The 26,133-nt window shown below is 37.2% G+C and overlaps 1 protein-coding gene across 11 annotated transcripts in view; it reads right to left on the reverse strand.

Moving 5' to 3' along the window:
- Window positions 1–26,133, reverse strand: part of PTPRM (protein tyrosine phosphatase, receptor type M) — a 461,846-nt gene that overhangs the window by 75,394 nt on the left and 360,319 nt on the right. For 4 of the 11 annotated variants that reach the window (XM_017819522.1, XM_017819525.1, XM_017819529.1 and 1 more), the window contains 5 exons: window positions 21,334–21,485; window positions 18,755–18,829; window positions 18,501–18,527; window positions 14,449–14,460; window positions 13,507–13,694 (listed from right to left, as the gene is read on the reverse strand). In XM_017819522.1, the coding sequence (XP_017675011.1) occupies window positions 13,507–13,694; window positions 14,449–14,460; window positions 18,501–18,527; window positions 18,755–18,829; window positions 21,334–21,485 (454 nt within the window). The remainder of the gene's footprint in view (window positions 1–13,506; window positions 13,695–14,448; window positions 14,461–18,500; window positions 18,528–18,754; window positions 18,830–21,333; window positions 21,486–26,133) is intronic. The other 7 variants (XM_017819523.1, XM_017819527.1, XM_017819526.1 and 4 more) reach the window with 4 other exon arrangements.

A 26,133-nucleotide genomic window follows, 5' to 3' on the forward strand; every position in this document is an offset into this window, starting at 1 on the left:
TCAAACATTTTTGCATGTTTTAGCTACTGTCGGTTCTATAGACTTGATTCACAATGTAACTATCAAAATGCAAAATTCAAGCTGGTGATGCTGTAAAAGAAGAGACAATTAAAAAGTCACTGGTAAAACTGAAGTGTGTATAAAAATACCAGGAAGGCAGCAAGACACCAAATTTGTTTAGATTTGAAATGTTTTTCTCAGTGCAAAACCAAAACAAATGCTTTGGTGTGGTTTGGAAGCTCAACCTGTTTAATTTCAAAATTCATACAACTGTATCCCTTTTGCTCCCCAAAACACAAGAAGTGGTTTACTGCTCACACTAGGAGTTTAATTCCACTACCTCAATGTACTGTAAATAATACAACTCTCTTGAAAGGGTCTAATTAATGGAAACAAGGTTCTTTGTAGAATAAAGCACTACTCAGAATAAAAGCTAAAGGATTAGGCTTTAGCATAGCAACTACACGCATTTTGAATAAAAAATATTTTGCAACCGGATTTCTTTTTCTCTCTTTCCCTTTAGAGCATCATTAACCTGCAGCCCCAGTCCACAGCAGTCCTGTAGTCCAACAGCAAGACAGTGGGCCAAGAAAACAGCAACTAAAGTAAAAGAACTAAAAACCACTGAGAATGCTAACTGGCCTAAAGAATAATTTTTGTTCTTTACAAACTGAAGTGATGTTAGTTCTATAAAACTGACTACCAGTATGGGGGAAAAAAAAAGAATTACCATTTCACATCACATTGTTTGCTTTGTATATACAGGAGCATTGATTTATTTTCTTCCTCTTTATGTGTGTTAACAGCCATACTGGGTCAAACCAGAGGTCCATACAACTGATCAGTTTTTCTACACCGGAATTAGTAGTAGATGTTGACAAAAAAGTATGAAGAACAGAGCAAACAGAGAGTGAATCTTTCCCCAGCATACCCTTTTAGCTTCTAGCAATCAATGGCTTTCCTGAGCAACGTCTTCCTCAGCCAGAGACTGCACACAGTCATTGTGTTTAATAATGAATTTGTCTAGCCCATTTTTTAACCCATTTATAATTCTGGCTTCACAGCATCTTGAGGCAATGAGTTCCACGATGTAATTATGTGCTGTGTGAAAAATATTTCCTTTTGTTCACTTCAAACCTGCTGCTTAATAGCTTTGCTGGGTGCTCCCGATTCCCTGTAATATAAGGAATAATAAATAATTGCTGTTAGCGTGGCAGAAGTAACACTGATCTCTGGCACAGCTCAGAATTTCCTAATGGGATATTACAGCAGCCAGGAATGAGTGATATTTCATTACCCTGGAAAGCAGGCAGAGACTTGGTACTGGAGCTGATAAAAGGTATCAGCTGTGTCACTTTAAGGATTTCCTTATATAATCTTTACAGAGTTTATGTAAAGTTTATGCCAACCTTAGAGAAGCTGTGTACAGCAGCATTACGCAGAGCATAAAACCTGGAGCTGAAGTATGAATGGGTGAATGAGCAAGACTACAAACTGAAAATGCAGTTTTACTGTAGTTTTTTTGTCCAGCTTGACCAGAGACGCCACCAACAAATAGAAACAGCCAAAGATAAAAATTACGGCTAAGTGAACAAAAGCTCAGCCTAATGCAGTGGACAATGTTCTGAAATACTCTTCAAGCTATGAATACAATAAAGTGTTCTGGCAATGACTAATGGTTGACAGCACATGGAAGAGCAATACAGGGATCACAAAAGGCTGAAGAACTGTTGCATACAGTCTATCTCAATTAATCTCTATTAAAATGCCTAAAAAGTATATGTCTCGACAGTCATGCTTAGGTTCAGAGGATCTCGTAAGGATGTGAAAAATCTAAAAAGAGCTTTACACTACAAGCTTTTCTCCATCTATTTAAGTTTCCTCTGTGCTTTCCTACCTATTTGTACGGGGTTGGAGGTGGCTGCTTTTACCGTTCTTTCACAAGCAGAGGACACAGGATCTGACCTATCTTTCTAACATTCGTTACGTCATACTGGAAGTTTGTTGTTTGTTCATTCTTCTTGTAAGGAAAAGCACAGATTGCTCATGTGAAGGTATTTACTGTTAACAATGTGAATGATAATATTATCTCACATTAAAACTCTAAGCTCTGTGATACGGCCAAGTATTTAAGCATCAAAGGCAAAGAACTCCTGTTGTTTTCTCCCAGACTAATCACAAACTAAAACTTTATGCTTACTTCAGGAACCAATACTGCACTGCATGGGAGCCTCCACCACCCCAGAGCAAGCTGCAGGAGACATTCTATTCAGAAGAGACTGTTGTCGCTGTATGCATAGCACAGAGACAAAAATCTACAATTTCACTAAAAAGAGCTTATTGCCCCTTTACTGCAGGCTCCCTTTGTTAGCTGAAGGCAGCCACAGCTATATCTGCTTCTGAACAGCCCAAGCCTGTGCATCAGGGAAGGTCCTCACTTCTTTTTATTCCCTTTGGTGTGTGGTGTAGGAGCAGAGATAGCCTGTCTCTTAGAGACTCAGACCTCTCTTGTAGATATAAGAGCTTTTTTTCTGTTATATATTAAGAATAGTTATTATTGCACAGGCAAGCACCTTAAAGCTAAATGAGTAATAACTAAGCTCAGCTGATTTTAACTTTAGAGAAACATATGCCACTTACTTTTTCAACAGACCAAAGCAGAGCACTGTCAGTCATGATTATTTTTAAGATGTTAAGGGGAAGAAACCTCATCATTTTTGTGGACAGATATTCAAGCTTCATCACCATTACATGAAAATGTCTAAACTATCATGTGTCTGATGTCCCTGGTGCTGTTTCCATTTATGTGAATGGTAAAATGTAAAACGAGAAAGAATGTATACTAAAAGCAGCTTCAAAACAATCCCTTAAATCCCTTTAAAACCAACTTGACTTAAACACATGCTTAAGGTCTTCCCTGCCTTGGCCTCCAAATTGTGTTGTAAACCTAAACCTTTCAGCTCTTGTGTGTGGATTTACGCTGAGTGACTCCAATCTGTTGTTTCTGTCTTGTGAAGAAGTTGTCAATATTATGACTTTTCATCAGTCTTGAACTGAGCTGCAGTAACTCCAATAATTTTACATGGTTGATGCTGCCATCATGTAATTTCTGAAATCCTGACACTCACTAACAGTATTTCACAAGTCCGAAAAGCCAGCCTGCTTTTCCTTCTTCTCACCTCCTGGGCTGCTTTGTTTCCGTGGGTTCTGCAGACTTTCCATCAGCTTTGGCCTGGAGGCCAATTTTCTCCCCATAGTTATCCTGCTAGTCTTTGCCTGAGCAAGATGCCTGCACCTTCTCATGGCTGCTTGGCAGGATATGTCCTCTACACCTCTTAGATGACTTGCTGAGGACTCAGGGCAACTTAACTGCTAATTAATAGGACAAATACAGAGCCAAGCAGTTAGAAGACATCACGGCCTCACAATAGTGCAGGTAGTGGCATGACTGAGATCCTGTGTGAAGGGTATCTGGGGAGCAGATATCACACTGAGACAGAGGCAATGGCAGGAAACCAGCAAGAGAGAATAGAAGCTTGCCAGCCCTCGTCTTCCCAGTGATGACCTGGCAGATTTTCAGTGGACTTAACACTTCCCACAGACTCTTTTGGGCCCATCAGATCAGAATGTTGTAACAAAAAGAAATAATTCCTGCTAGAAAATGATGATCATCTGTTCCACTGACAGGACAATTACTAAAGTACTACAGAAAACATGTAAGAAATTGTCTTGAAATATTGTATTCCAGTTAGAAAACTTCTTAAAAGGTACACTGAGCCACAGGCTACATGAGAATACAAATTTTCAGTTCCTGAAAAACTTACAATATTTAAAATTTATTACTTTAACTTATTTAAAACAAATACATTATAGCAAATATTGTGTATTTTATGTATTCTGTAGATAAACTGATGCTAAATGTAAACCCAATAGCTAAATTATGCTAATTTGATTTGAAAAGGGTTCCTCTCACTTTATAAACCGCTAGGAATAATGCTCTGGTCACAAGACCAGCACTGAATTAAAATGCCTAATTATTTGTAGTGAATAAATGCAATCTATAGAAAACACATAGGGTGCATATATAATTAATAATAGATTATAACTGCATTTAGCATCATTTGCATAATTTAAAATGGAATAATTACATGACTGATTTTTTATGTCTTTTTAAAGGGCAGTAATAAAATATGAAGAAGGTAAGGAGGCTTATATGAGTAGAAGGTAATGAATAATATCTTGAACATTAAAGCACAATATATTATTCTGTGCACATAAATTGGACCAATTCATTTTTTTCAGGTGCAATGGGAAAAGTACAGTACATCAGCAGTTTTTAAAAGTAAATAATACGTTAACTGAAGAAGGGATTACAGATTCTGATCAAATATTCAATGTCTTATTTGAATAATTAATAAGTCAGGCTGGTGCAAATATGCAGCATATAGCCTGCAATGTTTCAAAAACTTCTTTCTTTTAAATCATACCTGTCACTAGCATTTAGAATGTTTAACCTATTACCCTATTGCTGTGAGCATTAAAGCCATTCTTGCAGATTTCTGTCTGGAAACTCACATTATGACCAAAATGAAGTTCAGTGGCCCCATTTAGTTTCCTACTGTGGTTTTCCAATAGCCCATAATGATGCATAGATTGGCTAAATATGAAACTAAACCCTAATTTCAATAGGTACAGAGAGAGCACAGATGTCATACTAGCAAAAGCATAGTAGCAAGATCGGTCAGAAGAAGCGACTTGACTAACAGACAACCAGAGTCAATTATACTCTGGCAGCCACAGGTTGAGAAACAGTCAAACTGTACTGAGCAGACTTCTCAAAGGCGATGAACACAAGAAAAGCTGGAGAATAATGGTGCAACAGATTCCTCGTGCTAAAATAGTGATGTGTCCATGTTGATTATTGAAAGAATAAGAATATACTGCTGTGTACATCCAAACATGAGGAAGCAGCAAGATGGAAAAGGTTAATTCTTCTCATTAAAATTATATAACCCCTGTGTTAATTACTTGCACTTATCAGATGTGGATACAGAATTTCCAAGGATCTGCTTAGTTGAGAACAACCACTGAAACTTGGAAGCTATTTCTTTTATTGCTCCAATTTTACATTACACATGCCCACAAATCTTTCCAGAATAAATTGAGAAAGATTTTACAATGTCTTTAGAGAATAAAGATCCTAATGATCGAGTCATAGGTCAGGAAAAAGGGGGAGTAAGATTAAAATAAGTTTTGAAAGCTTGCTGTGGTGGCTGGACCCAAGAGGGGAAACAACTTCCTAAAGTAAATTGAAACTTTATTACCATGGGATAATTAAGGGCCAGAGGAATATCCACAGAACTGCATGCAACAGTTAAAATGATTCCATTTTAAATGCTTAAGCAGACGCACTTGTTAAGGATCAGGAATAATCAAGAGGTGCTTATCATGCTTTAAATTACTTTTAGGTTTTCAATCCAGCTATACTGAAATATGAAACGAATGTCTGCTAAATATCTGTACATGGAAAAGACTCCCACGGTATCTTCAGGACCATGAGAAATGACAGCACATTTTTCATTCCTGATATATTTTGTACTCATTACTATGTTTGCCACTGCATGCACCAGGACTACCAGACTCAGCAGATGTAGAGAATGACTGAAATAGCTGACAGAGTTTCTACATAAAAACAACCTGCACTTGGTTTATCCATTCAATTGATTAGCTTAAGAATCTATATCTCATGACTTCTGAGTGGGCCAACATTGTCCTGAGTGGATCGATACCACCAGACTCTATTTTAACTGCTTAGAGGGATACAATGGTCATGAAAAACACACTTAAAAGCTACCAGGCTTTCCTCAGGACACAGTTTAAACTTCACATCCAAGACCGAGACTGGTAGACTTATATGAAGAAAAACATTGGGCTGAATTAGTCATCCTTGTTCTTTTTAGGCATCCTTGCTGCCTAAGATCGTAGAGAGTTTAGATTGTTTAGGCTACTGAGAAGAAGAAAACAAGTTCGTACCCAAGTAAATCATAGACTGATCACTACCAAAAATAGCTGAATCACAGCATGAGCAAACAGCTGCCTATACCCCACTGAGAATAATCCTAAGGATACTGGAAGCGTTCTAGTCTATACACTTCTGCAATTTTACTATTCAAACAGATAAAAGCATAAAGCCTTTCTAATGAAGCCATGACCTGCCTAAATCTATTTCCTGTGATAAGAATAAATTCTAATTAAACCTGCTTAAACAAAACAAATTAGAGCGCTGTTTCTGCATATACACGCACTTCTATTTAAATTGTTGGAGAGTGCATTTAGGAAGAGTGGGAAAGGGAAACAGTGTGATTTAGAAAATCCTGGGACACCTTGACCACTAGGCAGCTAACCACACTGTGGCACAAGGCAGTGTCATGTGAATGATATTGAGCACTGTGACAGCACTTCTCATACATTTGAAATCTGTTAAGAAGAGAAATTCAGGGCTATTAAGGATAGGTTTAGAATTGCATAAAACTTGCTGACACGCCAACAGCCATTCAGCAAACTAAGTGTCCCTCCTCTGAATCGAAAAAAAGTCCCAAATAAATTCCCATTAACTGCCATACAGTTAAAATTGTTGACAACTGATTCTTGCTGATCAACAACGGGAAGTCACCCGTTCTTCTCTGAGACTTATTAAAGAATTAAATGGATATTGCATGCACTGGGAAGCTGTGTCACTAACATCGGCTGTTTACTAGTAAATGTAGTTTCAGGTTTGGGATTACTTTATTTCAACAACCTGGTATTGATCTGGAGTACCTCAGGATGTCCAAACCAAAACATGCTTTGTGGATATGGCAGTTGCTCATTTTTACTATTTCTTTCAACCTCCCTAGATATGATCTCCTCAGTGCCAAGTCTTCCAGTGTCCAAGAGTCCGGGATAATCCCAAGCAGGAAAAAATTACCTGGGATTGCTGGAAGGCTGTTGTAGATCCCACAGCAATCTGAAGAAACTGGATATGTCTGAACACAGTCCTTTGATAAAGAGGAATATCTACCTCATATAAAAGACCTTCATATCCCCATCAGTTGGAGTTACCCTTCATTCAGAGAATACTTACAAAGTAACATATGTCTATAAATCAAATCAGTGCAACTTTCCAGTATTAAAGATTGAAGATTCAACTGGGCATTCAGTTTGGGTTCCCAGCTCCATCTAAACAGATGAAACTTGTTCTCAGCCCCATCTAAACAGATGAAACTTAAAAAATAATAATAGTGATGATCTCTATAGTTGAATATTTCTAACAATTTTCCACATAGTTTTTACGACAAGAGAGAAACCATTACCTGCTCTTGGTTCTTGAGGACACAGATGCTGTCCTTCCTGTACTTACACTGTGGACTAATGACCCCATTCCCACCCAATGTTTCAGAGTCTTTCTGTTTTCTGTGTAATTTGTGTCTTGTGGGATAGGAAATAACCTGCATTGATTGTGGTATTGACTGTCTCAGCTGGTGTTGCAGAATATCAAAATCAGAGAAAAAGGTGTGATAAAAATGTACAGGTTGGAAGCGAGGAAGGTTAGTTGCAGTCACGAGGAATATGCAGGAAAAAACAGCACCAGCTGGGTCCTATCAGTAGCTATATTAACATAACATAAAAAAATACCTATTTTTTCTACTATTTTCAAGATTTCAGAACACGGCCCCTGAAGCACAGGGCTCAGAAGTGTCATGTGGCAGCAAATTTGTCTTCCAGCTGAAACCAAAAAGAAATAAAAGATGCGACTGGAGACTAGGTTTGAGTGACAGGATTCTAGTCTGTTATGGCTTTGCATGACAGCAGAAAATGGAAATTATATCATACTTCTTTCCTAAGTCAGACATCAATCTAACAGTGGTCTGGAGAAAACAAAACCTTAAGTAAGCACCTATGGGGCAAACTTCCTCCATAAAAAATCTCTGGCTTGCCTGCAATACTTTCTGTCCCCCAAAACAAGGATCTGTATTTCTCCTGGTTTTAGAGAGGTTTTTTTGCCCTATTTTGCTTCTTAAAACCATTTTGTATTCACCCCAGATGTTCCACTGGCCAGTGAAAAACTTGGTTTCTTTTGACTATTACACATCTACCTTAGCATATCTAAATTACCATAACTTCTGAAGCTCCATTTCAATGAATATACTGCTGTGAAGACAGAATTTCTTTCATACCTCCACTTATTCTCAACACTCACCTCCAAATACTCTTTGAATTATCCATTTTTTATGATCACCTTTGACCACAATCCCTTAAAGTAAAACTGAACAATGACCATGGCCAGATAAACTATTTTTAAATAGTTCTACCAATCTATAATAGGTGCTAAGAAGTCCTAAACTGAAACGAATTCTTTAACACACATTAGAAAATACATTTCATGTTCCTGACCTTGACAGGCACTCTGAGCCTGTATTAATCTATTTAACTGTGATGATTATGGCATTAATACAGTTACGTTGGTGCAAGACATCAAAATGGAGACCATATAGCACAAAAGGGACAAAACGAGTGCAGTTTTATCTTGACTGCATATAACTTTACAGTATTAGAAACACTATTTGTTTAACGATATAAGTATAATATAATTTCCTGACTGAAACAGTTTACTGCCAGAAAACTTGAGAAAGGATGTGTTTGACAGAAGAAGAAGAGAAGGAGGACAAGAGAGACAGTGGGGGGAAGGCCTTAAAGATAAAGCCACATGGAGAAACCTTTTTTTTAAACCCTGATATTGACCCAGTCCTGTTAGTGACAGTAAGTGAGGCTGATCTGAGCAGGATACCCTTTGCAAATCCTTGATTTTCAAAGAAACCTCTTGTTTTGAGATAATGGAAGCTCAGAACTCCCTGTCATGGAACATAATGTGAAATTGATTTTGCAAGGCTCTATCTACACGAAGTTGCACTGGTTTAATTAAAGGTGTGGTTTAAAATCAATTCTGTTAAACCAGTCCGAGCTCCTGTGTGGACACTCTGAAATCGATTTGAAACTGTCTTATGTCAACTAGCTTTAATTTGGCAAAGAACCAATTTACACTGAGGAGGCACTAATTTATGTTCATCCAGAAATAGGGTTAAAAATAAAACATACCTGAAATTATAAGATTTTGTTGAATTTCTCTGTTTCTGCCCTAGCTATGCCAAGCTATGCTGGCCTCTAGTAGCATAGTCCATGTGTTTAGGAAGGAGATTGGATTCTATGGATTTCTGGCCTTTTTTACAGATACACGTTCTTGAGAAAATACAGTGTAAAGCACTGTGATAACATGGGAGTCTAAAACCAAAAGGTGAAAGGTGTAAGGAAGAAGAAGTGACAGACTGTGAAGACCATTTTTCTCTTCTTTTCTATTTATTTTGTTTCTTTAATGCAGAAAAAAGATGAGCAAGTCACTAAAAGCTTTCCCATGCTGTAGTATTGGGGAACAGCTTAAATAACCCACAATTAGAGTAGGGGTGCATGGGAAATCAGGTCAACATTATCCTGTAAGTCTAAAACTGCTGGAACCGAGCTAAAATCTCCCCTTTCTTATGGCTCTGGCAGGAGATAGAAAGGATTTTAAAGATCCACTGCAGACTAGCTGTGTGGAAATTTCCCCAAGTTCAAGGATTTCTGTGCAATCCCAATCATTCACATTCCACTAGGCTGCAAATGAAGGCCTGCATTTGAGTCCACAACTTACAGAAATGCATCCACATTTTTTCGACACCTGAGAAACTCAAGAGAAGCAGGCAGTGAACTTGTTTCTGGTGTGCTGCTAAGGACACGTCTGCATTTGTTCTGGTTCTACAGGCAGAGTAGGCACAAGATGGGATGCTGCACCACTCTAGCCAAGAGCTGGGGCTTGATCCTGCTTGAGGGAACAACAGACTTCACACATGCCATCGCAGAAACAGGGTCAGGCTGTGCAATGTTTTCCTGCTGATACTCAACCAAAGTCTTTTCAGTGATGAGCAAAAGCATCTCTGCTCCTCCCGGAAGGAGAACAAAAGGGTACAATCCTGCAAAGCAGGATGTTCCTTCAAGCCCCCATGCACTGGGAGCAACAGACACTCAGTATCCCAAGTAAATCCTACTGCAGAATTGAGCATTGAGTGATTAAGTACCAGCCTGCCACTGCTTAAAGATGATTTTTCAACCTTTATCTTTTGTGTCAGTTATTTTACACCAAAAACTTGTGCATGACACCAATAGGACTTAAAACTACATATGTGTGCTTAGAGGGTGAACTATAGCCCTAATTATTGAGAATAGTGGCCCTAATTATTAGGTTTTATTTTAAAGCACTTAAAACTATGCATGACAGTAAGTGCTCTATATCCTTGCAGTCCTCTGAAGTGTTCCTAATGGGTAATGTGGTACTTTACTTTCTCTTGAGTTCAACAGATATATTTTCAGAGTGAATCCTGTGTGAATTCCTCCTGAATCAAACTCTCTCCCTGGTGAGACTATATAATCCTGTTGGCTTGTTAGAGCAAAAACCATCTATGAGACTTCATTCAAAACAAATCCCCTGTCAAACTATTTCTTCCTTTTCATTTGGACATTTATCCTCCTGATAATATATAAGCAAAAAATTCTTTTGTTGTCCAGTTCAAATTTGTAAAGAGGACAGAATCAGTCTGACAGCAATGTAAACAAAGAGATTTGCAATCTTAGCAGTGCTAGAATATATTGGGCAGTTGTTCATTGCATATGGAGGAAAACCAGCAGTACCGTACTATTTCAATGGGAAAAGCCCCCTCAAAGATATGGCTACTTATAGTTTATTCTGATTATAAAAATTTCCATATATAAAGAGGACTTTTTCAGATGCAGTTGCACTATTTCAAGTTCCCCTTCCCTGCCACTATTAACAAACTGCACCCTAATGTCTTGCATCTACTGGTAATTAGTCACGACTACACCTACTGTTTGTAATGGGATGCCATTCATCACCTTGGTAGGCTCAGAATTAAGTGATTTTCCTGGAAATTCTTTCTCAGCAGCATCATTCGATCTGCTGTAGTTAAAAAGCTATGTTATTGGTTGCACTATAAATTCCATTTTACAGTCTTCATTTTTTTTTGTAAATTAATTGTAGTTTTCCTCTAGGCTTAATGCTGGTATAAAAGGTTTTGGCTGATGAGCAAATCTTTTCCAAAGACAAGAATTTTCAATTCTATCATTTTTAAATAACAGTGGCATAAAAAACCTCACAGGAAGAAACTTGTTTAAGTCAGCTATACAAATGAAAGTTGACAAGTGATTAGCTCCTTCTGGGAATGAATTGTTATCTATGTTTTAGGGGAAAAAACATCTTCAGTGACTTTGGAAGTGGCCTGAAGCATGAGTTTTGGAAATCTAATTCTACAAATACCAGTTTAAACAATTACGTATTTAAGCAATTCTTATAACGTGAAGTTGGCATGACAAAGCGTGAAGTTAAAAAAAAGCCATCTCTTGTAAAATGCAAGCAGTATGCACATTTGTAAAAACTCAGCAATGTACAAGTAATTGTGTTAGTCATTTTAAAGGACCTGCAATGTGAATACATTAGTTCCTACCTTTAAAACTTAAGTATGGTATATTGAACCTCTAGAGCAGTGCACACCCATGTATGCCCAAAGAGAAATCGTCTCTTGCCCAACAGGATGGAAGTAATTTAAATGACTTTTGCTGTTTGTCATCCCCCCCCTCTTTCCATCACATAAAGAAAACGAGATTTTTTTTTTTTTTTACTGGCTTATACTTTGAGAAGACAGAATTAAAAGTGAATCTGTATCATTCTCCTTCTTGCTGGCTATGTCAGAGTCACATCACAGTATTACCCATTTATACTCTCTGATTTCTTACATTCTAGTTTCCATGGAAAAGAAATTTAGGGCTGTGTACTAGGGTAGGACATGCAGTGTAATTTGGACAGGTTCCTCAACTGGACAAATAGACACTAACACATACAGAGGCCGACACAGGCTTTGTCAGGTGTAGCCTGCTCCCAGAAACAGGGGAGTGAACTGCTGGTGATCAGTGTTTGCTTTGTGGAGCACACAGCAGGGAACAAGTGTTTTTTTAAATCTTCAGTCATAGTCCACATCAAGTATTAGAAGTCAACAGAGTATTTCAAAGGTGACAGCTTCATGTCTGCCTACAGATCAGACCCCACAAGTTCTTATGCATCTTCCTACCTGATCAATCATAATTATCCCAAAAATACTTATACATTCTTTGACAATTTTGACAATTTATAGTCCAAACCTGACAATCAATCTTATGTACCTTTCCCCTGTGAAGTAATATATTTGTGCTACTTTGTTTTGTGGGTCCAAATCCACTGCATTGTAATCTGCAAGGAATTACTTGCTGTAGACATCTTATCAACCCATATTAGTGTTTCTGTATGTGAGAATCATTCACTATAGATTCACTAGAATAAACTACTTAAAAGCTGTGCTAAAAGGCAGAGAAAAGTGGGCAAAAGACATTTATTGTTATCCCCTAGCAATTAAAATATTTGACCTAAGCAGATTTTTAAAGGGTCTCAAATCCTCCCTCACATTAGGCAAGAAATGCAGGTTGATAAGTCTCTGTTCATTCAAATATATTAACTGGATGAGGAGCAATGCATTCTTGAAACTCTTTAGCAAGGCTAAGTTTTTGAAATCAGGCATATCATCACCCTTAATTTTTGGCACCAGAACAAGTTCTGTTAGTTTTTTGCTTTTTTCACTTAGCAAAGAGACTCATCTCACAAGGAAGTCAGGATCCACAGTGCAGTATGCTGAATTCCTATAGTATTTGCTAGGATGTAGTGGTCATGACATTTAAAACAATGATGATGACAGGGCGGAATAGGTCAATCTAGCATGAAATGAAGAAACAGAACTTGAATTAAAAAAAAAAAAGGAAAAAAACCAGACTATAAATTCATATGGAAAATAATGAAGATTAGAGAGAGCCTCCAGCTAGTCCAAAATGGTTCAAGCACCACAAAACAAATTTTATAGCCCTATGGGACTCTCCAAAGATTTTTGCACTTCCTCTCCATGATGAATACTGTTACCCCAAGAAATACTGCTTGTAGAACTTGATTTCTAAGCTAATATATTGTTACAGGGTAACTGCAATTAGACAATCTGCTATACAGAATGTTGAAAAAAGTTTCATCCTTCAGTAGTAAAAGGAAAATACGAGAAGTTCTGGGAGAATGCTACTGGACCTGTTCTTTTGAATATGCAGTTTCATGAAATTAGAATTAAACAGAGATTTCCAAGGAAGGTCGTTACGTCTCACTCCTCATCCTGGCTGGCTACAACCAGAAAATTTGCTCATTGTAGAGGTGATACATTCAGTATGTTCCCCCACACAAGAAGCTGGCTCACTTGGTTGAGTAATTATTTTTCCTGTTCTGTGGTACAGGCAGCAGACAGATACAGCCAACAGCGCAGAAGACAAAAAAATCAGTTCATTAGATCTGACACTTACTTCATACTCCTCTTTAAATCCGTAGCCTTCTGCACACTTCATCTGGGTGATGTGCTGTAGCAAGTCAGCCACACGGATGGCTGGATGGAGCTGTCCAGTCTGGTAGGGCACATCCACTGGATCTCTCTTCTTGTAGGTATGGGACTGGACCAGGCTGCTTGTGTCACTGACCATTGTATGGGTTTCATCTAGAAAAAGAGTATCTCACAATGTACTGGCTCATTTTCACTTATTAAAAGAAACAGAAACTATACAGATTTCTAGAGGAGTGGCAGAAATCTGACACCATCAGCATTGCTTCTGTCTGAGAGGGCTACACCAGAAGAACAGTAAATCCATGGAGCAGTTTACACAGGGAAATTGTAAGACTGATTGGAAAGACGCAAAGTCCATAGTTCTACAATGGAAGCATTGCAGAGCAGTCCAAACTCTAATATTGCTTTAAATATCACTAGCTGATTACATTTGAAAATGGGCATTTGGTTTTAAACTGCAGAGAAGTTTCATTCTGAAACTTCAACAAGCTCCATGGAATGAAATCGGACTTGTATTCTTCAGAGATTACTGAAGTGCTATGTCTTACACTGCAAATTTAGAGCAAATGTTTGGAGTGAGCAAAATAAAAAGATACAAAAAATGGCTTATGGTTTCATTAAGCTAGGACTGCAATGGAAATGTAGATCTGAAAACAACATTTGGAGACACACTACAAGAGGACAAATGCAAAGGATCATCTGATAAGGAAAAATGTCTTGACTGACTACTGAACATGCTTTAGGACCACAGTATATCATGAGCCACCACACTAGGCATGGAATGTTATATGTCAACTGACATGCAAGTCAACAAACAGGAGACCCCCGTGGGCTGGTTAAAATTTTTATGAGACACATACTCTCCCAACCCTCCACATTTCTTGCATGGGGCAAATGGGCAACTTACCATTGATTGGCACTTTTAAGAAGATACATATCAGGAGAAAAAAAGAGGAGGAGAAAAAGGAAACAGGGCATAAGCGACAGTACTACATTAATAATTACAGGTAATTTTATGTTTGTAATTTAGTCTTTACAGAATGATTTCCTAAATGAGTCAGATTCTGATCTCAGTTTCACAGTATAAATTAGATTTACTGAAACCAAGGTATCTTACTGTGAGTCAATTCACACAGATGGAACTGAGATCAAAACCTACACTTAGCAGTAAACAGATAGATGTGCACTATACCTAAGGAAGCAATACAACTTTCTTCCTGCTTAGATGGAATTCTAAAAAATTTTTCAGACTTGACAAAAGAAAAAAACCCAACCCAAATTCTATGGTCCAAGTATCATCATAAATATTTTATCTGTTTACCCAAATAATATTTTATATATATATTAGACTTTGAATTTTAAACAAAATTTAAATGTGGTGCTTTGACTTATTCAAGCTACTCCTCACTGGCTACAGACTAAATAAAAATACGAAATCTGTATAATGTTCATAAAATATGGTATTTATCAAAAAATGTTACTTTCTAAAATAAGCTGTATAAAAGGGAAGCATTAGAATAATACGTCCACATTCATAAGTTAGATATATTATAGCAGAAAGTTCCACAAATACTCTGTATGAAAAGGTCCCAGATTCTCATGTACAACCCAAAAATACTAACACACCTTGTTAAAGGTGAGATTCTGGTCTTGGTTATACAACTGAAAATTGATGATAAAGCCAGAAAGCTCAATGAATCATATTTCAAGGATGATTTGAAGTTTTCTTCATTCCCACTAAGACACATGAAATCTGGTCCTCAGTCAATATGAACTGAGCATTTACAGTTAAACCAAAAATAGCAGAGAAAAATTTATGGGTATTTCACTCCCTTTTCTGCCAGTCTGCTAACCTGATCTAACACAGAGGAAAGGGATTTACCTTTTTTAGGTAATAAAATTTTACAACATACTTGTAAAGTGATATAAAATTGTACTGCAAAGCACCTCAGGATGCATGGCATGAAGCGTGGTATACAAGTGTAGGTACAGTATGTTGCTGCTGAAATGGCACCTGAAAACTACAAGGTGGCTAAGACACAAAAGACAAAAAAAGTGTAGAAAGTTGATCATGATTTTTTGGGTTGCTTATTTAAATTTCAGAAACAAGTTAGAAAACTTGGGGATTGACTTTTTTTTTGCAAACTGCAAAATTTTTTGTAACCCAGACTGTTAGTAACTAAGATGAAGGCAAAGTTATCACATAGCAGGGTCTTGTACTATGAAAGTAGCAGTTTAATACTTATTAATCTCTTTCCTGTGAGCTTCCTAGTTTTAGAGTAATTTTCCTCTCTCCATTTTTTAATCTATCTTCATTATTACTATTTTTCTCTTTTTGGGAGTTATCTTTTAAGTTGTTCTAAATAAAGTTCTTTTAATCCTTGATCTATATGGTACATTAGGAGCCACATATATTTTTACTTTGCCTCAGCACTGCAGCATGAGCTTTTCAGGCTATGAGGTTTTCTAAGGGTGAGCTTCTCCAGATGTAGTGTTCATATGCAATGGAAAGTTTGTTCAGCTTAAATACTCCTATAGCTGCATTCTCCACTTACTCATTCCCATAGAGGTGTACAACACTTGTTAAATAATATACTTATTTACTAGTTAGATGAACTCCCTACATGGAAAGTATCTGGAAATGCAGCCCAGTATCTTTTCTGGGCTGAGACTCATTTCATTCTCCAATTTTAGAAATATGCACATCACCGATACTAGATAAACGTGACCTACAGTCATGCTCAGACACTATAAACTTGGCCACTATTATGCAAAGTTGTTTGGTTTGTTTTTTTCTTTTTTTTAATTTCAGGGTTTCACATAGGTTATTAGGCCAATAATGAAAGTTTTCCTCCAAACAGAAGAAACTTTCCTCATCTGAAACTAAGTAGCCAGACTGTTGTCTTTTGCATCATTTAAAGAGCTCATCACTAATTACCAGTTCCTAATTCATGTCAATAGTCCAAAGATCCTGTTGTACATAAATTTGGAAACAGTAAGTGTGTTGTGTGGCTTTTCTAGCAAATTTTGAAAACTGATCTCAGCCATTCACCACATGTGTAGCCTTCCCAGGAGGTCACACTGAAAAGTTCATTTAGTTCTAACTACAGGCTCAACCCTGCAGTTTAACACAACTTCTTTGGACATTGGAAGACAGCAAGAGCCAATATTAGTTGCAATTAAAACCCAGCATACTATATTCCCCAACCAACTCAAGCATAGCTAATTTGATTTACCTCAGATAAAACATTATTCTATTCAGACAGTCATAAACACATACTGGTAGAGAGATCTGATCTGAATCGAGCACCCTTCTTAAAATGGTGTGATATTTTTCACATGTAAGGTTACAAAAATATTTCTTTTATGCAGTGAAATAACTGGAACAGTTTCTGAGATGAGTAAGCACAGGTTTGCTGTATTAGACCATAAAATACACGTCTAACTAATTAAAAATTTTACAGACTTAGTAAAATCAGAGAATTTATTTTTCCCAGTGTGTGTTTGCCTGATATCTGAATTACTTGCTTAGAGATTATTTCTTGTGGGAAAAAACCTACCATAATTTCACCATTGCTATTATATAGAAAAGGATCACAAAAACAATCAGAGAAACCATTAACTAAAACTTAATAATACAGAAAGGAATCTCAAAGTTTTTCTCCTGATAATAGTACTTTTCTCCTTCCCCACCCACAAGGTCAGAAAGAACATCTACTGGATGAAGCGTTGAATGAATGCTAAAGCACACACAAAAAAAATCTAACATCTCAGGCAGTTAAAAGGCACTGCAAATTTCATTTGCATGCAGATTATTACATTGTTACAGTCACTACCATTACCTTCTCCCAGATTTACATAATGTATAAAACTAGCAAAGTTCCTTCTCAAAGTTATCACAGTGAAATGCACTGCACAAGATCACCTTCCTAAACTTCTGCCTCTTATATCCTTCACTCTATTTTTACATAAACCTGTTTAACTTACAGTTTAAAGGCAGGAATCTGTTAAGAGGCCTTATGTTTTTTACAGTGATTTAAGAAAAACTACGATATTTGTTGTGAAATTATAAATTGAAAAATGAGGAAATAGGCTTGACATTGGAATTTGAATTCTTGGTTCAGTGCAATGTTATATTTTGACTTACTATTAAAAAAAAATGCCCCTGTTTAGTAAATTAGCATGGGAAGGAGGTGTAAATGAATACAAGCCACAAAGCAGTTAGAGGTACTTAAGCACTGAAAATGCAATAGCGCTTCATGCTTATTATTTATCACTGTGCAGAAACCTTCCTCATTTTGACATTGGACAATAGCAGGTTATCCTAAATTCCCAGTGGAAATGCTTTACACTTTGACTGTATGTTTTTAACCTACAGTTCTTCTGTTTTATTTCATTCCTGTGACACCTGATGCATAATAAAGTATATACTTTAAGTGTCATGTTATCATTTTGCTGTTCAAAATATCATCTTCCCTCTAAAACTCCACTTTGACAAGCACATCAGAAACTCTGCAGTATTGTGAGATGACATGATGGCTGGTAGATGGCTAAAACTGTATTTTGTCTGATTTTCTGTATCCTGAATAGTCTAATTAGGGAAAAAAAGTTATTTTTAAGAAGTGACATCTTCAGTCCTGAGATAAAACAGAAAAAAAATGAGGGAAACTATTTGAATTGCTGCGATAATCAAATTCTTTTGTGTCACTCCAAATACATGCATAAACATTTCCTTGCAAATTCACCTGTTAAAATTATTTCTCTCTTTTCTCCCCTGACTTGCACTATGACTAGTAATCAAGCCTGATAACTGTCCTTAGCACCTCAGTGTAGCCAAGTCTACCACCCCTTCCCTTAGCTTAAAACTCCAGCATTTTGCATACTATTGTCTGTACCCCGAGAACTGCAACTTCTGAAATTACTTCAGCAATAAACTTTGATAAAGGGAAATGTTCTCACCTAAAATTGCAGTTGGCACAAATGGATCTGTCATACATCATAAGCAGGTCAATGCAGAAAAGGTAAAAAGAGAGAGAACAGTAAATGATTGATATATGTTCCCGAGTTTTCTTTCAGAAAGCGACTGTAAGCAACCAGTATGCTGCTTATATATGTATTAAATTTTGATGGCAAGAAATATAATAACATGAATATGTACAATTTTATTATGAAAAGGTCTATATAGGGTGGAAACCAAGAAAAAAATCGGTTACCTGGATAGTAAGAATTAGGCACTGTTGTGCTCAATGTGTTAGTTTTCATTGTAAATGAAGATGGTGAAGATACAGCTGTAAAGAGAAACAAAGCTGGTTAGAGACAGCAAAAGTGATATGCGGCTATATAAGCTGAGTGATACAGCATATGTGATTGACTTGGCTTAGAGTTCATCCTGTTGCGTTACTTGCACTGGAATCAGGACATAGGGAAAACCAGGCATGTCTAGTGATTAAAATTGCTCATCGAATTTGATCAGTTCTCTAAAAAGAAATGTCGTCGGAGAACTCATTTTGATCGGTGATGGCAAACATACTTCTTACATCACAAGATTAGACTGAATACTGACGCTTGAAAAAAGACAACAGGTGTTTTTGACAGAAGCTGATCTTTAGGAAGTTTTCTTAATAATACTGTAAATACTGTATGCAATTATTCTACTAGGGTTTATTCTTACCTCTCCTTTCTTTTTATGCGGTGTGTTCAGCCAGGTGGATAACATGCACAGAGATACTAACAGACCCTGAATATTACTCTTTGTTTAAGGCTGGTTTTCAGGGAGTAACAAACAGACCAATGCTTACATTGGTATTTAATCATGTAGCCATTTGTAAAGCCAATGGGAAAGCCCAATGGATCAAATTAAGTTCAGTTTGCCCCTGGCATACAAAGATCATGCAAATTATGGTGGTAAACACAGACACATTCAACAGGTGGGAGTTAATCTCAACATTTTACAGAATGTTCAGCAAATGAGTCATCAAAGGCTTTTAAGCAAAGCTCCTTCCAAATTCAGCCTTAGTTGCTTGTCTACACAGATCAAATTCAGTTCCATCACTGAATGTAAGCACATTCCAGATACTTGTAAATGAGCTAACAGGAATGTGTGAAAAACAGAGTTGAGAAATGTAGGATCTGCTGGATGAGGACTGAGATTACTCCTGCTGGCTTTCATTCATCTTTTTTTTTTTTTGGTTGATCTTCTAGGGCATAGAGTTACCAGCCCTTGTTAAGATGGGGCTATCTCAAAACTGGCTTAAATAATGCTGGCAGTTACCATTTATTCCATAAATTAGTATATCTTAGACCACCTTCCTTTGATTACATCTCCCAAATGAGGAGATTACATTTTCTTGATGGAAAGAATGGTATTCCTTTTGGGTACACTTGGATGCAGAGATTAGTTGAGGTCAAGGCTGCAGAAGCTAATAAAACTTGCTCGATAAAGAATGCAGGCAGAATAATGAAGTTTCACAGGAAGAAGGAGTGTTCTAAATCTCTTGACTACAGTGCCTTACACAAATATTATTCCTAAACACTGTCAGACTGCTTATTCTGGTGACTATGCTTCTTATGGAAAGTCTAATTAGAGGTTCTAGCCCTCGAGTGGTATAAAAAACTTGCTATGCCAGTAATTGCAAACAGGTTTGAGGTGGTTTACATAAAGAGGATTGAGTCTTAGGAACTCACTGCAGCTTCTTTTGTAGTTATGACCATTCAGTAACACTACTGGAAAACTGCATCATGATGATGGAATATGAAGTCAAACCACTGGATTTTCTCACAGGAGTGAGAAATCTTATTAACTTCAAGGGTATATTCTCACCAGAAAGGCAAGTCTGATTTGAAAGACCTACTTCAAATCAATTTCAAAAATAACTCAAATGCAAACTAAAATTGCAAATTCTGAGCCTAATACTGCTGAGAAAAGTCTCACTGTATAAACCTCACAGAGTGTTTGTACAATTGAGCTCGTCAAAGAGAAATTCTTAAGCATATGGTTGAAGAGTGGGAGTTGGACCTTGCAGATTGTTAGTACTTGAAACAAAATTTAATCTTTGACAAATTTTGAAGATGTTAAAAACCACTGGCAAAAGAACCTGAGGCTCCTTAAGAACTACAGAATTAAGAAATTTTTTGAACAGAGTCATTCTTTCTAACAGTTATAAAAACCTGTTTTTTTTAGTCTTTGCTTAGTGCTAACTCTCTGACAGGAGTGAGAGTTGACTAAAATTCTAATGCAGGAAATTTTATATCACAAATTTTATTTATTTTGGGATAGATCCAGGAAGACCCAGGATATAGAATCTCTTATGAAATTGCAGAACAGATAATTCCACTGAGTTTTTCCTTTGCACAAGCATCATCTAAAACTGGAAATAATAAGACAATCAGATCATCATTATTAAGTTATGACACTCAAAAATAAATTTATCTTAGAAAAAAGAAGTGAGCAGGGGAAGCATTTGGATGACTTGGGACAGCGTGAAGAATACAAAATTTCTAATATAATAGAGATTGGAGAAAGGTAGAACTACTGTTTCAGCGATGTCATTGCCCTTCTGCAGAAGAAAAGGATGGACAGAAAAAAGCTCAATTATCCTTATTATTTTTAAAGAAGTCTATTCTTGATGTCTGACTGTCTTGCTCATTTGAATAGACACTGTAATGCTCTGCACAGTGGGAAACTCTGGGTCCCATGGATTTTCCATGACTGAGTAATGAGGAATATTTTAAAAACCATTTGCACCTTTCTTTCACCTTCAAAAAGAAAAGAAAAGGAAAGAAAAAAACTTACATCTCCCATTTAGATTGTGAGTGTCCATGAAAGAGAAAGCTTCGTCACAGTTGGTGCCTTGCTCGGTGTAGCTTTTATCCATTGAATTCACCATCACTGTCATTTCCTGCCGTGTACTACTCAATGTCTCTTTCCGCTTTTTAGCCAATTTTCTTAAGAAATGAATGATGAGGAAAAAAAAAGAAAAAAAAAACAACTCTCAGTAAGCAGACGTAGTCTTGATGTAATTTATATCAGTATTGTCGTTTGTATCCACATTATTAAGTAACATTTACATTTGTTTCTGCATTTCTGAAACCTTAAATTTTACTCTCATGTCTTCAATCTGATAATCAAAGGATAGTTGCCAGTGCTCTGACTTATGGTCCACATCTTAATCCTTGGGGACCACCACTGAATTAAAGGGGACTACTTGGATATGAAGGTGATGTGAGCTCCTATATCAGAGGCTACATCTGTTTAAATATGTAAATAAAAATGACAGGAGAGAAGATTTCACTGGAACTGACAAATCAGTAACAATGTTCACTTCACACATGTAGAACTGTCTGGAGTTGTTTCACTGAGACACCATATAACACAGCTATCTGTTATTTACGTAACACTGTATAGTATATATTTAAGCACTTAATACACATTGCACACTCAAGTGACATTTTAAATTGACTTGCATTCCTAAAGACTGTTTTCTGTCACTCCTGATTTCAGGAAAACTAGTCACATGAATTAGTCGCTTCTCAGTAGGAGTGACCTATCAGAGACAAAATCTGATACTACAGTATCACAGAACTGCTTTGGATGCATACACCTTTTTTTTTCATACCTGTCTGTTTCAGTCTAAACTAAAGCCTCACCATCTCCCCCCGAGTTATGTTGAACTACATCATAAAATAAGATGTCTGAAACTTCTGTTTTTTCCTTCAAGCTCTGTGAGACATCTGTGATCCTGATGACAGTGGATCCCATGACCACTTGGCTTATTTCCCTGGCCTGCAACTTTGTCTTAGACCGCGCCTTTCTCCCAGTTCTTGCCTACAGCATTAATTTAAATTGTTCAGATTCCTTCCGTATAGTATTTTTAAGATATGGGTTTTAGAGAAATAACAGCTCCACAGACTTTGAACTTGTCTTGTCTGTTAATTCAATGACTTTTCTTCTGTGGAAAACAGAATGAGCTACCTCATATTCATCTGCCAGGAAGATCTTTTACATATCTTCAAGAGAAGTTACAGGAGCTTATTATCTCATCTAAGTTTTCCTCCACTTCTAGAGGCCAACTGCATCAAGCATAACCAACTTGTGCCAACTTTCAAAGCCTTTTTCTTCGTTAACTCTCATTCATCATGAAGAGATGATTCCCACCACAGACAAAAATTTTATACCAGCCTCCCCTACATTTTCAAAGAAGCACGTTTGTCTCCACTCATTCTGCACAGGAGGGGCTTATTGTAACCCTCTCTACGCATATCTCATTATTTTGCTTCAAATTACTGCCTGTAGACACACTTTGCAAAGTCCTGATATTACTGCTCACTCTGCTGAGCAGTACTGCCTCTGTGTCTCCTCATGTCCCCCATCTACCTGTTGTCTCTTATCTTACACTGTGGTGTGGTGGTGTTCTCCACCAATGTAGCACCAAGCTCAGCAGCGTCTTAGTCCATGACTAAAGCTCAAAATGCCTTTGAAACTAAAGTCTTGCAAAACAAGCAAGAATGGTGAGTGCAGGCATGGTATTGAGTCACTGCACACAAAAGTACTGAGGGTCACATTTGGCCCTCAATAAGCTGCTAGATTGCCACCCCATTCATGAGGGGATGTCCCCACGACTGGGAGCAAATGAAGTACTCTGCCTTAAAAACCAGCTGAAGTACCTGCAGCAATGAGTAGTGTTCTACCTTGGCTCATCCTATCTCAGGAGTCACCTGTGTTTGCTTGAGCCACAAAGAACACACTCTAGACTGAAAATGAGGCTGAGAAGGAATGTGCTTATGGTCAGGTGGATGGTAGTCATTTGTGGGTCTCGGTACTACCCTATAACTGTACACTTAGATGTGCAACAAAACCTCGTCCATAAATGCTCACTATTGTGAATTTACAAAATCACTAATGATAATACAGTCCAGGTAAGCAAGAGGGGAAGATAAACAGTACCAAGTCACATCCTTCCTGTAGATGAAGTTTAACTCCTGATTTTGCAATTTGAAATATCACTGGTGGATGCCAAATATAACTGATAAACACAGTTTTGTTTCTGAATTTTGATTTAATTTTGATTTAATGAGATTAAAAGGAGGAACTTGTCAAGCCCCTTTCTGAACAACACCCCTTGATTTTGTAGACTCGATAAAAAACCTGGTTCTTTATTACTTCATGGTGGATAAACGCAGAAGGGAGCATTAGGTAATGGTCTGAACTCTTTCATATCAGCAACAGTTAAATTTCATTCAACTACTGTAAGTAAAACAAAACTCTTAGATCTTTGCATCCCTCAATTTCCCTCCTCCTTCATATCTAATTGTAATGAACAAGTAATATACTATTCAATATGGAATCTAAGACATATCACCTAATACATGAATTACTTAATCGAAGTCCTTTGTAGGGACAGGCTTATCAAAATGATAACATGATTAGATGGCAGTGAACTAAGTCACGCATGGCTCTCCTTCCAATCCTCTTTACCCTTAAGCTGAAGGTACATACAGCTACTCCCAACACCTGCCAACAACTGGGCAATTCCCAGCTTATCAGGGTTGTGAAACCAGAACCTGAACAGTGACAATGACAACATCCACAGTGTGGTCACTGAAACTTCATCTCTAAGTCACGTTACCATGCTTATTTTATTTCTTGGCTGTGCAGACCTTAGGAAAGTACTTCAGGACAATCCAGCCCTAGAGCAATGCTTCAGGAAAGCATGCAGAAGGAGCTTTTCTTCATGAGCTTTCCCTTTCTTCAGGCTGGAAGTAACAGCTTCTTTTTAACCAACTGTCAATCCAATTAGCTACCTAAACCCTGCATACTCACTAAAGCCAGGAAACTGCAGTATACAGTGGCCTTCCCCTGTAGGTCCTTTAGTGGACCTGTGAGTACTATCTCTATTCACAAAACCTTTAATCGCTGTTAATCTTGCTAGTTCAGCACTTTATCCAAGAACCTTTGCATCTGAATAATGTACTGGTGAACAGATAAAGAAAAGTTATTAGGAGAATCACCCTGAGCAGAAGTATATTGATACTAATCCATATCTGAAAATCCACAATGTGGTAAAATACATGATACCAGCAACTAAGTGGAATTACAAAAAAACCCAGTCTCACTGGAGTGTACATCTTGAGCATCTGCTATTACAGAGAATGTCCTCTGTTTTACAGTAAAAATTGTATCCTTCACAAGGAAAGCCAGAGTTCTTGCTTATTGCACCAAATTTTATACAAGTCAGATAGTTTTCTTAAAGAAATTACACTAACATTTTCTTCTTTCCTTAATTCTTAGTTTTGGCCCCATAATAAGTCAAAATAGATTTTTTTTATGACAGTAACAACTGTACAGTGCTTCTAAATCTGAATCTAATTCTGGAAACAGGTCTTGTGGGAAAAGTTCAAATCTGAAGCAACTGTTATAGGAAGAGAGTGATACCAGCCAGACTTCTGTACTGTGAACAAAAACACCCACTGGACTTAGTCAAGTAAACTTTATCTGAATATAACACTTTTAACATCTGCAGTTTTCAGATATTGCTGAAAGTGTTGCAGTCTTGCTGTCTCTGCACCTCATCCATTCCTTGGATCTCTCAATCCCCAGGGGGCTCTAGCTATATGAGATTTAAGACACTTGTAAAATCAAGGTGCCTTACACCACTATCACCACTCATGCACTTAGATTTGAAGTAAATTTTGGGGGAAAAAAAGGCTTAAATATTTGATCATCTTCACTCACAGAAAAGATGATCAAAGGCTACTCTCTGATGTTTCCTCCTTCTTAAACGAAAAGAGATCTACAACCAAAGGAAAAGAATAACACAGATGGAAGCTCCCAGATGATTACCTAGGATGAAATTATTTTGTAGGGAAAGCAAAAATTATCAGCTTACCACACAAATAGTGTTACCATCACTATATGAGGAAAGAAAATGTATTACATCTCAGAAATGTACATCTCAGAAAAGAGAGCATGATATTCAGAAAAATCTCAAGACTAGCTAGGAACTGTTGGAATTTTACTGCACAAGAAATAGCAAGAAGTCAACTGGCGTAGTGGTAAAAATATGGTAAAATGCAGAGCAGACAAACATACAGACTTCTGCTACAAAATTGTGTGGAATTTAGAGTATCGTTTATTCTGTTCTGTTACAAATACTAATCAAAAAAGCCTAGGAAAATCATAAGTTAAACACTTCATCACAATCTGTCCCCATTTTATAAACCACTGTGAAACTCTCGAATGCTGTATTTTCTCCTGTAAAGTCCCCTCTAGGTGAAAGGATCACCCTGTAAAACTTTTGCAAGCTTAACTCAATACCTTTCTCAAAATCTTTCTTCTCTGTAAGTTCTCCCTCAAACCCCTCCAATAAATCAACTCCAATAACTGCTAAGTTTCTATACTGTCAGCCTCTGTTTGCTTCATTTTCCATCTATTTTCCTGTATTCATTTCTCTGTCCTGTCTTGACTTCATTAACAGACACTTTTGAACCTAGCTTGCCTTTTCCCTTTGTGTTTATAAAGCACTGGGCACAAAGAACAGGGCACAATGGAACACTACCATAGTTAGCAAAAATAAATTAAAAAAAAAATGCTGAC

This window comes from Lepidothrix coronata, unplaced genomic scaffold (genome assembly GCF_001604755.1).
Source record: "Lepidothrix coronata isolate B3197 unplaced genomic scaffold, Lepidothrix_coronata-1.0 Scaffold75, whole genome shotgun sequence".
In the NCBI taxonomy this organism is placed as follows: Eukaryota; Metazoa; Chordata; class Aves; order Passeriformes; family Pipridae; genus Lepidothrix; species Lepidothrix coronata.